Source organism: Phytophthora ramorum, assembly GCF_020800215.1.
Source record: "Phytophthora ramorum isolate Pr-102 chromosome Unknown Phyram_PR-102_s0019, whole genome shotgun sequence".
NCBI lineage: Eukaryota > Oomycota > Peronosporomycetes > Peronosporales > Peronosporaceae > Phytophthora > Phytophthora ramorum.
Window position 1 is genome coordinate 812,428 of NW_027150665.1, and position 15,555 is coordinate 827,982.

The following is a 15,555-nucleotide window of genomic DNA, read 5'->3' on the forward strand; positions in this document are numbered from 1 at the left end:
GGTAAATAAACATTCCGGCTTCTGATTCGCTGAAAGATATCTCGAAGTTTCATCCAATTAGAGTTGATGTCAATAGGAAACGCCATTGACGAGATGACCGTCGCCGCCAAGAGTGCGCAGCACGCGCTGCTCCGCGCCCGAGAGCTGTGTCTGCTGGGCGATTACGACCGGGGCATCGTGGAGTTCCGCGCCGTGCGAAAGGCGCTAGAGATGCAGCTGAGCGGGACCCCCGAGGCGCGCGAAGTGCGGCCCAATAGTTCGTCAATACCTTCGATTTCCGAGATCTGATTCTTGTGTTGCGATTGCAGTTTCTGAAGGACCTACAGCGCGAGTACCGCACCATCCTCGAATACCGTAGCACGCTACAGGACGTGGCGGTCGCTGCGAACAAAGTGCAGGAGACGCAGAGACGCAGTAAGGCTGCGAAGGAGCGGAGACTGAGGCAGGAGCGGGAGGAGCAGGCCATTGCACTCGAAGAGGAAGCTGCCAAAAGAGTACGTTGTGGGTACAAGTTATGAAGGTGCAGAGCTAAAATTGATGTTTTATTGGTGGTGGTAGCGGGAAAAGCCGCAGGTAGCACGACGGAGGGACCAGCCAGCGATGTCGACGAGTCCGAGAGCGAGGGAGAGAAACGCTCCATTGTGGATGCATCGAGGAGAACCGCGGGCTACTACAGTGATGAGGTGGGAATTTTCGATAAGGCTTTGAAGTGGTGGTATTTTATTGATTGACTGTGGATTGGTTCAGAGCACGGCAGTTGCAACAATCTAGGAAGAATACGACAGGAGCAACAGCGTCGACGACTCGGAGGAAGCGGACATCTTTAGACATAGGTGAGCAAGTTGTGAAGAGTCTTTCGTTGGATAGGAGTTGCGATAAGTTATTGACGTTGTTAACTGGCCAGAGAACCGGGTGCGAAATGGCGCAAAACGGAGCTTAGCGTCGTCAGCGGCAAATCCAGAATCAAAACAGCGGAAAACAGGCCAAGACCCGCGTGCTTCGAAGCGACGGGAAAGTGTCCAAAGTACAGCGAGCTCAACCAATAGCCAAGGGACCATTGCGGGTAAAGTCAAGTACTCCGAACTGGCAAAAGAAAACGGCTGGGTCGACCAAGAGCTTATTGAAGCCATTGAGAGAGATATTGTGGATCACGGAGAGAACGTCACATTTGAAAATATTGCTGGGCTCGAGCATACCAAGCAGCTACTGCAAGAAACCGTGATGCTTCCACAGATTGCACCACACCTTTTCACGGTTAGTTTGGTTGTGTTGTTTGATCCGACTGCATCTGTGTGCTGTTCTAACCGTGGTTGTGCGTGTGTGTGCTTTTTTCATGCAGGATGGTCTTTTGAAACCATGTAACGGAGTGCTGATGTTTGGCCCACCAGGAACAGGGAAAACGCTGCTTGCCAAGGTACTACGAATTATTGGTGACACTTTTTCCTGAGCAGCCAACTAAAGTCGTGACCATCTCTGATCGTAGGCTGTCGCTCATGAATGTGGAACGACCTTTTTCAATGTGTCTGCCTCGACGCTTTCGTCGAAGTATCGTGGTGACTCTGAAAAGATGGTCCGAATTCTGTTCGATATGGCGCGTTATTACGAACCATCTATTATTTTTATGGACGAAATTGACGCCATCGCATCAGCCAGAGGCGCTGCAACAGAACATGAAGCGAGTCGCAGGTGTGTAACTTGGAAACGATTTCTAGTTGCGCCTCTAATGAAGTTGTATTTGTGCGACCAGGGTTAAAACGGAGCTTCTAGTCCAAATTAATGGCGTGTCATCTGGGGAGCACGATGGCAGCCGCGTGATGCTTCTTGCGGCCACCAATCTTCCTTGGGAGTTAGATGAAGCCATGCGGCGACGACTGACGAAGCGAGTATATATCCCGCTGCCCGAAGCCGAAGCACGTCGAGCTCTATTTGAACTTAATCTTAGGCGAATTGACGTGGGCTCGGACGTGAACCTGGACGCCCTTGTAGAGGAAACAGAGGTACTCGTGTAGTGCATTTACACGCATGCGAAGATTTGACTTCCGCACGCTGAGCAACTTTATCTTGTTCTGTGGTGCTATTTTGCAGGGCTACAGCGGAGACGACATCACCAACGTCTGCGAAACAGGTAAGCAACATTGTTTCTAATGACCACTTTTGTCAAGGTGAAGGTGACTAACTCATTATCTCCTGATTGCTAGCCAAGCGCATGCCTGTGAAACGCGTATACACTCCAGAGCTGCTTCTCAAAATGCGGCGAGAGATGGAAGCGGGTGAGGACTCCCGTGAGCTCGAGACGGAACGACTAGTTGTAACCAAGGTACTTGCTTTCTTACGCAATTTGCGTTCCCAGGACGTTCTGACGATTGCTTCTTCCCTGATGTAGGCAGACTTTGCGGAAGCTCTCAGCAACGTGTCCAAGTCTGTGGGGCACGACCAGCTTCGCCGGTTTGAGCAATGGGAAGCCGCGTTCGGGTCGAAATAGGAGAGCCCTCGTACCTACTTTCACATGCGTTGTACGCTCTTTCTCTGGTGCTTTTACCCGATTGGGTAGCGCCACGCTCCACATAGTCATCGCACTTCCTATCGCTTCCAGTTCAGTAGAGAAGTCTCGTGGTTGACGTCGGGTGGGTGTAGCGATGATTTCGTCTGGCAGAACACGTAGCATTATGGGGAGTTTTCGTGGTGCTCCCAGTGGCGTGGAAGCCAAAAAGAGACGCAAGCTTAATCATGCTGAGCAAAAGGTGCGCGACGATCAATTATTAGGAAATGTGCTGTATTGTCACTACTTAATGGGGGTGATGAAACAGGACATGCTAGAGAGGGAGATCTGTTTGTTGGAATCTGGCGTTGCTGTGCTGAAGACCCGGAATCTGCCAGCCCACTTAGTGGTGGAGGAAGACCCGATTCTTCGACCGATAGCAGTAGAGCTTGCGGCGCTCTTGTACGCGAAGCAAAAGCAGCAGCTCCATGTCGCGCAGATGCAGTCTGCATTATCCACATGCATTGTACGATTCTGGCACTCCCGTCTATATGTTGGTTAGCGACTAACGCCATTTCTGTTGACTTCTGCAGATCGACCAGCCTTATTATCCACTCTACAGTCGTATCTGCCTCACCAAAAGCTGGAGCGAACGCCGTGCCACGCTCCTGGCGATGAGGAGGCAAAAATTGCGCGGAGCGTATGAGTTTGTTATGTCAGCTACTCGTCCTGTCGACCCATTCAAGATACAATTTTCCGAGAACCGGTTCGAGAACGAGCATGGCGATATGTGCTGTATACGCTTCGACACGGTGCACTATCCTGGTGTTGCTTCTCTTCAACAAGTTTTCGATGCATTGTCGTTCTTCATGACCAACATGGAAATCGTCATCTCGGAGCAACTTGGACATGTTATGCTTCGAGATGACTACGACACAATTGAGGAGGAAGCGTTCCACAGTCGGTTTATATCTACGAACACTCGCGGCATTGCAGTCGAGGGCAACGCCATCTCGTTCCGGCACATGTTTGCTGAAGACGATTTTGGATTCGGCAGCGAGGCTTGCGGCGTCTTCGTCGTTGATTGCGTCGATGAGGACGAACTGCATCCGTATTCAAATGACCGCGTCCGGAGAGATACGTCGGGTGCAATTGTCTTGACGGCTACCAGAAGACAACCAGCGGAGGCAAATCTCGGTACCGAGGAGGAGGAATTGATTGTCACGATGCGGCGTGCCACCTTCTTGAAAATACGTCGACCGGAGTTCCCGGTTTCAGAACTTGCACTGGAGCTACACGACGAGATGATGCAGTGGGCTGACGTGATGCTGAAAAGTATACGGAACATCGTGTACGCGTGAAGACAGATACATATAGGAATGTTGCTCATTGCATTATGAACCGAATATCAACATGGACCTTCATTCTTCCATTCTGATTTGCAGCACACAAGCATGAAGGCGTTCGTGAACGGGAAGATCTGGCAGTGGGCGGGCTCGCGCTCCGCCGCGGGAGCCTTCGCCGAGTGGATGACGGTGTCCGACGACGGCCGCGTCGAGTCCGTGGGCTGTGGGGAGCCGCCCGCCGCCGCGGAGGCGCAGGACCTCGAGGGCGCTTTGGTGCTGCCTGGGCTGCACGACTCACACATTCACGTGTCGATGCTGGGCGAGAGCGCTGAGTGGCTCGATCTGTCGGGCTGCCGGTCGTATGAAGCGTTCGCGGAACGGCTTAGTAGCTACGATGCGGCATATCCGGATAAGGCGTGGGTCGTGGGTGTCGGCTGGGCGCAGGACGAGCTCTCGACCGACGCTCGGTACCCCTCGCGACACGACATCGACGCCGTGATCAGAGACCGACCCGTGATTCTGCATCGAGCCTGTTGGCACATTGCAGTGGTGAATACCAAGGCGCTGGAGATTGCAGGAGTGGACGTTGCTGGCAAGGGTCATGAGGTGAAGCATGGAGCCATTGATGTGGACGAGAAGGGGGCTACAGGCATCTTGAGAGAAGATGTAGGGATAAGGAGAGCATCTTTGTAGTTGCTGGTAGTTGGAGCTGATGCAGAGTCATTTTTTATGTGGTTGAGTAGGCGGTGCAAATTGTAGAGCAGCACGCGAATGAACCCTCGCTGGGTAGGAGGAGCGTTCATGATGTTTGAACGAGATAGTGGAGAATGCTAAAATGCTGTCCTTGTGGTGGTGGTGGTGTAGAACTGCGAGTAAAGTACTTCAAACACGCGCTGGGGAGATGCGTGCGCTCGGGACTCACTGCTGTCCACACGAACGATGAGGATGCGTGGAATGTGTATACCAAGCTGCAAGAGGAGGAAGGGCTGCCTGTTCGTGTGTACTTGACGCCATCTATTCATGAGCTACATAAGCCTATAACGGCGAAGCCTGGAGATTGCGATGGTCTTGTGTCGTGTCACCGAATGAAGATTTTCAGTGATGGCAGTCTCGGAGCGGTACGGCAAAAATCTTTCGTGCGGGTATCCTCAAATCCTCATCTTTCTTGTCTGTTTTGATAGGAGACGGCTGCACTTCGTGCTTCATACAAGGGAACAGATAACAAGGGCATTCTTATGAACTCAGATGAAGACCTTCTCAAGAAGATACGCGATGCAGATAACGCTGGCTACCGTGTCGAGATTCACGCAATTGGTGCGTTTGCTCTTGGGATTATTGGTAATACGTCAATTACAATTGTTCACTGATCTAGCGAATGCTCAGGTGATCGAGCAGCAGAACAAGTGCTCGCAGCACTTAAGGCAGCTGATGTTGGGCCTGGAAAACGACCGATTCTGACGCACTGCCAGATTCTAGGCGAAGACTTGATCTCCCAGATGCGGGAGCAAGGTGTCATCGGCAACATCCAGCCATCCTTCACGGTAACCGACGCAGCTTATGTTCGCAAGCGCTTGCAAGATGATGTAATCCAGTATTCATACTGTTGGAAGCGCATGCTGGACAATGGCGTCGCATGCGCTGGAGGGAGTGACGCGCCCATCGAGACGTGCAACCCATTCCAAGGCATTTACGACGCCATCTACCGCCGAAAACCAAACCGGCCCGAGGAAGTTTTCTTGCCGGAAGAGCAGCTCTCGTTCGGAGAAGCGCTGGCACTCTACACGAAAGGTGGTGCGTTTGCGACCATGCAAGAGGACATTCTCGGCCAGATCGCCCCAGGCTTTCGAGCTGATTTCGTGGTGCTTCGCAAAGATGTCACTCAGGATCACGCGGCGCTTGTTACACCCGATCTTGCGGAGAGCGTGTGGGTGAATGGCAAAAAGACGTACCAGTATGATTCAACATCCATCATGAGCACGCAGCACGATCTCAGCCAAAGTCTTTTACCAGGCAAGAATGGCCCCATGCGGGTCTGCCGATGCTGTCGGCGATAAATGGACTTCCGTTTTTTGGGGCGCTTTTTGATACGCATGAAAGTACGCATGCCACAAACCCGAACAGTTGGTTGACTAGCCGAGCGCCGCCCGCGTTGCGGGCGGTGGGTGCATGGTTAGTTGGTGCCCGTTCGCTCGCTCATCCAGCTCGCCTGACTACTATTTTTACTATGAAAGGCTTATATTTTATGTCGATATGTTTTAATGTTGACTTGAACCACAACCCTAAGCCCACTACGGCTCGCAAGCTTCGCCTTCGCTTGTCTAGCATGCACTGTTTGGTCCTGGGTTTTCACCCGCGTGCTTCGCACACGGACTTCAAACCACAGGCGTACTCGCTACGCTCGTCTCACGTGGTTCCCGTGTGTACGAACCCTAAGCCCGCTACGGCTCGCAAGCTTCGCCTCCACTTGTCTAGCATGCACTGCTTGGTCCTGGGTTTTCACCCGCGTGCTTCGCACACGGACTTCAAACCGCAGGCGTACTCGCTGCGCTCGTCTCACGTGGTTCCCGTGTGTACGAACCCTAAGCCCGCTACGGCTCGCAAGCTTCGCCTCCGCTTGTCTAGCATGCACTGCTTGGTCCTGGGTTTTCACCCGCGTGCTTCGCACACGGACTTCAAACCGCAGGCGTGCTCGCTGCGCTCGAGGGGGAATGGTGACTCTCAACAATTACCGCTATGCAAAGTGACAAATGTATTTCTTTCGTAAAATATGCATTCACACGAAGTCACTGCCTACGCCCTCTCGAACAGCTGTCGGTACACTATGTTCGCCGTGTACACTCCGTCTTCTTCCTCCCGCTCTGGATACTCGACCAACGCCTTGAATCTCGATCTCGACGTAACCCTCGACATGGCCACATACAGCTGACCGTGGGAAAAGCAAGGAGTCGCCAAGTACAGTCCCAGGTACTGCACCGTTTGTCCCTGCGCCTTGTTGATCGTCATGGCAAAGGCAGTCTGGATAGGAAACTGCCTGCGTCTCAGTCGAAATGGGAAATCGCGGATGTCGCCATCGCTGATGAACACGATGCGCGGGATCAACACATGCTGGCCTTGCCTGTCGCCTGCCATGATGGTGGCATGGATGACATGATCTTTGAGTTCGACGATTCGCAGGCGTGTTCCGTTGCACAACCCCAGGTCGGGATTTAAGTTCCGCATCATGATGATCGGCATCCCCTTCTTGAGTTTCAGCTTGTGGGGTGGGATGCCACTGATGTTCAGGGAGTTGAGCACCTCCTGCTCGAATAAGTTCCCGTCCTCGTCATCCTCCACTGAGTCCGTGGACACATATTCTCGAGCTGGCCCAGTCATGCGATCCGCTACGGCTTCGTTGATACGATGGACTATCGCGTTCGTGGTGGTGAGGATGGTGCGACTCGCAAAGTACTCGTCCGTTGCGACTTCTGAATTGTTGATGTCGGCGTACATCTCGTCGATCATGCGCCGCATACCTCGCGGAATAGCTCCCGGGCGGATCTCCTCGTCCTCATCTGGATCACTGGCGGGGTTGTCGATGAGCATGTCGCGTGGAATCTTAATGTAGTCATTTCCCAGATCATTGTGTACCTCGTGTCTCCCCTCTCCAACCTCCAGCAGGTACTCGGAAAACGCAGCCATTTCAGCAGCACTATCGGAGGTGGCAGCCGTGCGAACACGCATGTTCTCTGTCAGACGCACCTTCTGGAAAAGTGGCCACAGTTCGGATGACTTCAGGCATGCGTCGATTGTCTCTGTCGCCGAGCCGCCCTTCACCACCGGGAGAATTTGCCTGGAATCTCTCTGAAACTCGACCACGTATGGGAATGAAAAGAAAAGTTGTTGAAAGGCGGTTTATTTTGTCCAATCAGCAGCGATTTCATTCGGCTAGTTCCGATGTGGTGTAGTCCACTCTACGCATTATAATAGCCAATCGCGCAGAGGCTCCACTAAATAGCCAATGAGAGGGCTCGAATTATAGTATTGGCGAATGGGAGGGCCGCCTTCGCTGCGCTCGGCAGCTATTTATAGCCAACGGAAAGTCCGGATTTGCGTTACGCTCCGGGTGCGTACGGAATGACGGACAGACGGACGGACAGGTTACTCTGTTACTTGTAGGAGACTAGCCGAGCGCCGCCCGCGTTGCGGGCGGTGGGTGCATGGTTGGTTGGTGCCCGTTCGCTCGCTCATCCAGCTCGCTTCACTACTATTTTTACTATGAAAGGCTTATATTTTATATCGATATGTTTTATTATTGACTTGTACCACAACCCTAAGCCCGCTACGGCTCGCAAGCTTCGCCTCCGCTTGTCTACCATGCACTGCTTGGTCCTGGGTTTTCACCCGCGTGCTTCGCACACGGACTTCAAACCGCAGGCGTACTCGCTGCGCTCGTCTCACGTGGTTCTAGTGTGTACGAACCCTAAGCCTGCTACGGCTCGCAAGCTTCGCCTCCGCTTGTCTAGCATGCACTGCTTGGTCCTGGGTTTTCACCCGCGTGCTTCGCACACGGACTTCAAACCACAGGCGTACTCGCTGCGCTCGTTTCACGTGGTTCCCGTGTGTACGAACCCTAAGCCCGCTACGGCTCGCAAGCTTCGCCTCCGCTTGTCTAGCATGCACTGCTTGGTCCTGGGTTTTCACCCGCGTGCTTCGCACACGGACTTCAAACCACAGGCGTACTCGCTGCGCTCGAGGGGGAATGGTGACTCTCAACAATTACCGCTATGCAAAGTGACAAATGTATTCCTTTCGTAAAATATGCATTCACACGAAGTCACTGCCTACGCCCTCTCGAACAGCTGTCGGTACACTATATTCGCCGTGTACACTCCGTCTTCTTCCTCCCGCTCTGGATACTCGACCAACGCCTTGAATCTCGACCTCGACGTAACCCTTGACATGGCCACATACAGCTGACCGTGGGAAAAGCAAGGAGTCGCCAAGTACAGTCCCAGGTACTGCACCGTTTGTCCCTGCGCCTTGTTGATCGTCATGGCAAAGGCAGTCTGGATAGGAAACTGCCTGCGTCTCAGTCGAAATGGGAAATCGCGGATGTCGCCATCGCTGATGAACACGATGCGCGGGATCAACACATGCTGGCCTTGCCTGTCGCCGGCCATGATGGTGGCATGGATGACATGATCTTTGAGTTCGACGATTCGCAGGCGTGTTCCGTTGCACAACCCCAGGTCGGGATTTAAGTTCCGCATCATGATGATCGGCATCCCCTTCTTGAGTTTCAGCTTGTGGGGTGGGATGCCACTGATGTTCAGGGAGTCGAGCACCTCCTGCTCGAATAAGTTCCCGTCCTCGTCATCCTCCACTGAGTCCGTGGACACATATTCTCGAGCTGGTCCCGTCATGCGATCCGCTACGGCTTCGTTGATACGATGGACTATCGCGTTCGTGGTGGTGAGGATGGTGCGACTCGCAAAGTACTCGTCCGTTGCGACTTCCGAATTGTTGATGTCGGCGTACATCTCGTCGATCATGCGCCGCATACCTCGCGGAATAGCTCCCGGTCGGATCTTCTCGTCATCATCTGGATCACCGACGGGTTGTCGATGAGCATGTCACGTGGAATCTTGATGTAGTCATTTCCCAGATCATTGTGTACCTCGTGTCTCCCCTCTCCAACCTTCAACAGGTACTCGGAAAACGCAGCCATTTCTGCAGCACTATCGGACGTGGCAGCCGTGCGAACACGCATGTTCTCTGTCAGACGCACCTTCTGGAAAAGTGGCCACCGTTCGGATGACTTCAGGCATGCGTCGATTGTCTCTGTAGCCGATCCGCCCTTCACCACCTGCAGAATTTGCCTGGAATCTCCCTGAAACTCGACCACGTATGGGAATGAAAAGAAACGTTGTTAAAGGCGGTTTATTTTGTCCAATCAGCATCAGTGATTTTATTCGGCTACTTCCGATGTGGTGTAGTCCACACTACGCATTATAACAGCCAATCGCGCAGAGTCTCCACTATATAGCCAATGAGAGGGCTCGAATTATAGTATTGGCGAATGGGAGGGCCGCCTTCGCTGCGCTCGGCAGCTATTTATAGCCAACGGAAAGTCCGGATTTGCGTTACCCTCGAGGTGCGTACGGAATGACGGACAGACGGACAGGTTACTCTGTTACTTGTAGGAGACTAGCCGAGCGCCGCCCGCGTTGCGGGCGGTGGGTGCATGGTTGGTTGGTGCCCGTTCGCTCGCTCATCCAGCTCGCTTCACTACTGTTTTTGCTATGACAGGCTTATGTTTTATATCAGTATATTTTACAGTAGACTTGTATCAAAACCCTAAGCCCGCTACGGCTCGCAAGCTTCGCCTTCGCTTGTCTAGCATGCACTGTTTGGTCCTGGGTTTTCACCCGCGTGCTTCGCACACGGACTTCAAACCACAGGCGTACTCGCTGCGCTCGTCTCACGTGGTTCCCGTGTGTACGAACCCTAAGCCCGCTACGGCTCTCAAGCTTCGCCTTCGCTTGTCTAGCATGCACTGCTTGGTCCTGGGTTTTCACCCGCGTGCTCCGCACACGGACTTCAAACCACAGGCGTACTCGCTGCGCTCGTCTCACGTGGTTCCCGTGTGTACGAACCCTAAGCCCGCTACGGCTCGCAAGCTTCGCCTTCGCTTGTCTAGCATGCACTGCTTGGTCCTGGGTTTTCACCCGCGTGCTTCGCACACGGACTTCAAACCACAGGCGTACTCGCTGCGCTCGTCTCACATTGTTCCCGTGTGTACGAACCCTAAGCCCGCTACGGCTCGCAAGCTTCGCCTTCGCTTGTCTAGCATGCACTGCTTGGTCCTGGGTTTTCACCCGCGTGCTCCGCACACGGACTTCAAACCACAGGCGTACTCGCTGCGCTCGTCTCACGTGGTTCCCGTGTGTACGAACCCTAAGCCCGCTACGGCTCTCAAGCTTCGCCTTCGCTTGTCTAGCATGCACTGCTTGGTCCTGGGTTTTCACCCGCGTGCTCCGCACACGGACTTCAAACCACAGGCGTACTCGCTGCGCTCGTCTCACGTGGTTCCCGTGTGTACGAACCCTAAGCCCGCTACGGCTCTCAAGCTTCGCCTTCGCTTGTCTAGCATGCACTGCTTGGTCCTGGGTTTTCACCCGCGTGCTTCGCACACGGACTTCAAACCACAGGCGTACTCGCTGCGCTCGAGGGGGAATGGTGACTCTCAACAATTACCGCTATGCAAAGTGACAAATGTATTTCTTTCGTAAAATATGCATTCACACGAAGTCGCTGCCTACGCTCTCTCGAACAGCTGTCGGTACACTATGTTCGCCGTGTACACTCCGTCTTCTTCCTCCCGCTCTGGATACTCGACCAACGCCTTGAATCTCGATCTCGACGTAACCCTTGACATGGCCACATACAGCTGACCGTGGGAAAAGCAAGGAGTCGCCAAGTACAGTCCCAGGTACTGCACCGTTTGTCCCTGCGCCTTGTTGATCGTCATGGCAAAGGCAGTCTGGATAGGAAACTGCCTGCGTCTCAGTCGAAATGGGAAATCGCGGATGTCGCCATCGCTGATGAACACGATGCGCGGGATCAACACATGCTGGCCTTGTCTGTCGCCGGCCATGATGGTGGCATGGATGACATGATCTTTGAGTTCGACGATTCGCAGACGCGTTCCGTTGCACAACCCCAGGTCGGGATTTAAGTTCCGCATCATGATGATCGGCATCCCCTTCTTGAGTTTCAGCTTGTGGGGTGGGATACCACTGATGTTCAGGGAGTTGAGCACCTCCTGCTCGAATAAGTTCCCGTCCTCGTCATCCTCCACTGAGTCCGTGGACACATATTCTCGAGCTGGCCCAGTCATGCGATCCGCTACGGCTTCGTTGATACGATGGACTATCGCGTTCGTGGTGGTGAGGATGGTGCGACTCGCAAAGTACTCGTCCGTTGCGACTTCCGAATTGTTGATGTCGGCGTACATCTCGTCGATCATGCGCCGCATACCTCGCGGAATAGCTCCCGGACGGATCTCCTCGTCCTCATCTGGATCACCGGCGGGGTTGTCGATGAGCATGTCGCGTGGAATCTTAATGTAGTCATTTCCCAGATCGTTGTGTACCTCGTGTCTCCCCTCTCCAACCTCCAGCAGGTACTCGGAAAACGCAGCCATTTCTGCAGCACTATCGGAGGTGGCAGCCGTGCGAACACGCATGTTCTCTGTCAGACGCACCTTCTGGAAAAGTGGCCACAGTTCGGATGACTTCAGGCATGCGTCGATTGTCTCTGTCGCCGAGCCGCCCTTCACCACCGGGAGAATTTGCCTGAAATCTCCCGAAAGCACAACGACTTTCCCACCGAAAGGTTCTGCCTCGTTATCCAAAACGTCACGAAGCGTTCTGTCCACTGCCTCAAACGCGTGCCGATGCGCCATGGGTGCCTCGTCCCAAACTATCAAACTTGCTTTCCTCATCAATTCCGTGACCTGGGATCGCTTGTTGATGTTGCAAGTAGATTCGCCGTCTATCTTCAAGGGGATTTTGAAGGTAGAATGCGCTGTCCGACCTCCCATAAGCAGCAGAGAAGCAATCCCACTGGAAGCGACCGCGATTGCAATTTTCCCGGATAGACGAACCTTGGCCAGTATGTTCCGAAGCAGTGTCGACTTCCCGGTACCGCCTGGTCCATCAACGAAGAATAGCTTCCTGCCTTCCTGTGGGTCCTCGACAGCTTGGGTGATCTGATCATAGGTCAAGCGCTGCTCCTCGTTTAGGTGGTCCTCCTCGCTCACAATTTGTTCAAGAACAGACGCGTCATATCCCGTTAGCTCTCGTCGGATGAGATTGTTTTGCAGAACAGACTCAAGCACCAGGCGAGGGAACTCGCTCAGCCGAGGGAGATCAAAGTCTTGGACGGAGTACCCACTGACACTGAGCAAGTCTTGGATACTCTTCAGTGTGTCGAACGTCACAACAGACGTTTTAAAAGGGTCCAACATCTCTCGGTTCCTGTACGCATAGTCAAGCGAAAGGTCTTTGAAGAATTGGTCCCAAAGACCCCGAACATCCGTAGGCGCCGAGTAGACCAAGATTGTTGCAAAGAGCTGGCGCAGCTGGTACGGCATCTGGAACTCGGCAGCCTCCGACAAACACAAAACCCATTCGCTGTCGTTCTCCAGATAGCCGGCATGTTCAGCCGCGTCTCGATACGTGGGACACAGCACACCATCAACTGTCCGCAGGTCTTCGAAAGACCTCGGTCCTCGGCGATGGCATAATAGCAGGCGTAAATAGAAGCGCTCCATATCACGCGGTGAAACATGCACCATCCGACCAATTGCAGCCTGGTACCTTTTACGTCGAACCCAGCACTTCGTGTTTCCCATCCAGCGGAATTCCTTGGGTATATCCTGGTACAGCATTGTCTTCGCGATCTGGTTCTCGGGTTCGTCGCTCGCACACAATTCGAAGAAGCGGGTCAACATGGTGTGATTCCCACGACCCAGGACACGCTCCGGGTCTTCCGTCGCTCTGAAGAACACGGTTTGGGCATCTTCGACGTGAACGGTAAGCTGAGTGACTGCGTGTGTCTTTCCTTGGATCAAGAAGTCGAGTAAGCGGATACAGGCTTCAACTGGAGATATGTACCTGGCCGTGAGGAAGCGCAGAATCTCGTTTGGCTCTTGCCGAGGGAGCTCTCCACCCGCGCGAACTGCCTCGACAGTTAGCACAGCTTTATCGGACCCTTTGTAGACGTACTTGTATAGATATTTCACAGCTGAAATATCCGTGCACACCTCGACGTTGATGTGGCAATTGTACTTTTGGGATAAGTACGGGTTGTACGGAACAACCCACTGGTTAATAGTGGCGTTGTCGTACTCCCTGCCCTTCCATACCAGGACGCCTTCAGCTCGTCGACGCCGTCTGTAGACCGGATAGCCGTTCACATTGGTCCTTGTCGCCTCTGCAAAAGGTTTCGGATATCCTTTCGTACACTTCCCGTCCTTCATGCAAGCGCATGACGGGTTTGCCGCTCCACAGGGTCCATGCAGCATGCATGTCATGATTGTCTCGAATAGCTGCGGGAACTTTTCTCTGTCAGGAAGCTCTGCAGACACCATACGATCTACGATTTGGCGAGTACGTGGCTTGTCCTCTTCAGCCAAAATGATCAAGATGTGCGCGTGAGGGAGCCCTCTCTTTTGAAACTCGACCACGTAAATCCGCGCTTCCATACGGCCCAGCACTCCTTCGCTCAGGTCTTTAAGCTGAGCTTGCAGTTTTTGCTGCCAGACACGGGCTACAATATCGGGGCGGTCCTGAGCGTTTTGTTGATCAGACCCAAGGGCCTCGACTATCTCTTCCCATGTAGGGCTGCAGGTCGTTGTCATGAACACATCAGGCTTGCCGAATTCTCTAACAATGGCCATTGAGTCTTGGTAGGACTGGTACATCGCTCGAGGACTGCCCATATGAGATGAGGGCAGAATAATGCGGCGTCCCACTTGGCTAAGAAAATGGGTATCACCACCACGGCCTCGATCAGGGTGGACCAACGTACCATCGCCTCTGTCAAACTCGGAGAGTAGCCCTTCGCCTGCTTCCAGCTGAATTGTACCTTCGTTAAGCAGTGCGTCCTGAAGCCCTCGGTACTGATCGGCGCGAATTTGCTTCTGATGTGAGGCCACCCAGCGAAGTTGCTCCTGCTCGCATTTAGCGCGTTGGTCGACACACCACTGCTGAAAGAGACGGCCGCCTTGATGAAGAGCAGACTGATCTCCCACTTTTTGGTGCAACCGGAAGGCGACATGTTCGCGAAGGGACATCTGGTTCTTGTTGCGACGTCTGACTCCGTTCGCGTATGTGTCCGTGTAGGTCCAACCCAGCTCCCCATATGGAAGCAGAAGAGGATACTGAAGAGGATCATACTCCGGGCGCGTCTCGAACAGTCGCAGAAGCCTGTGATCCCGAGTATACAGTAGTAGATCGCGAGGCCTATCCAGGTTGCCGTCCTCGATGAGCGTCGCGCCTACCTCAGAAACGGTTGGCAAATTGTATGTCCGAGGATGCGCTATATTTTCGTGGAGGCGGAACACCATATCCACGACGTCGCTCGTGTCTCGCGAGCGCACTTGCTCTCCGAAACTCAGGAACTGCTGAGCAAATGGGTTGTGCTGCTCCATCATTTGCTCAATGTCCATCAACGCCACAGGATCCAAGTCAGCAAAAATTCCTCTGCGGCGTTGGGCGCGCTGCTGCATGTCCGGGTCCACAATATAGATCTGCGCGAACTTAGGGTCCGTGCGCTCTCCGGTGGCGGGATCAATATAGGGGAGTAGAGATCCCAAGTAGTGACCCATTGCACCCTGGATGCGGTACGTGTACACGCCCCTCTGTCCCGCTACGCTTGCATCCTGGTTGACGTCCTGGAAGGATCGGTTGGAGCACGAAGCGCCAATGGACGTGAACGCAAAAGCTTGGTTATACGCTCGTATGTGCTGTCGAAACGCTGGATCCCGGTACAGTTGCAACAATCTTGGAGGTGCAGACCGTAAAGGGGGAAGACGAACCTTGTCTTCCAGACAGCAGCTCATTTTTGATTCGCCAGGCCACTTCCAAGCGCCACAATGTTCACAAACAGTGGTGGGAGGAAGCCGATGGCGCCCATTCACAACGTCTGGACCCTGGACGTAGGCCACGTCAAAATCGTCGTGGT

The 15,555-nt window shown here is 53.6% G+C and overlaps 3 protein-coding genes across 3 annotated transcripts; all 3 read left to right on the forward strand.

Annotated features, from left to right (window-relative positions):
• Positions 1–93: 93 nt before the first annotated feature.
• KRP23_13976 (Katanin p60 ATPase-containing subunit A1) lies at positions 94–2,482 on the forward strand (the record flags this gene model as incomplete). Its single annotated transcript, XM_067884755.1, has 11 exons — positions 94–243; positions 309–494; positions 559–683; positions 748–833; positions 905–1,254; positions 1,340–1,414; positions 1,484–1,686; positions 1,748–1,997; positions 2,086–2,125; positions 2,199–2,317; positions 2,384–2,482. The coding sequence occupies 11 exons, from the start codon at positions 94–96 to the stop codon at positions 2,480–2,482; spliced, it is 1,683 nt and encodes a 560-aa protein (XP_067738135.1).
• Positions 2,483–2,666: 184 nt separating this feature from the next.
• KRP23_13977 (uncharacterized protein) lies at positions 2,667–3,840 on the forward strand (the record flags this gene model as incomplete). Its single annotated transcript, XM_067884756.1, has 3 exons — positions 2,667–2,741; positions 2,808–3,005; positions 3,073–3,840. 3 exons carry the CDS (start codon positions 2,667–2,669, stop codon positions 3,838–3,840), a joined length of 1,041 nt encoding a protein of 346 aa, XP_067738136.1.
• A 93-nt stretch (positions 3,841–3,933) lies between these two features.
• Positions 3,934–5,879, forward strand: KRP23_13978 (putative amidohydrolase YtcJ; the record flags this gene model as incomplete). The annotated part of the gene is made up of 5 exons (XM_067884757.1): positions 3,934–4,491; positions 4,569–4,611; positions 4,690–4,943; positions 5,007–5,139; positions 5,209–5,879. The coding sequence occupies 5 exons, from the start codon at positions 3,934–3,936 to the stop codon at positions 5,877–5,879; spliced, it is 1,659 nt and encodes a 552-aa protein (XP_067738137.1).
• Between the last annotated feature and the right edge of the window lie 9,676 nt (positions 5,880–15,555).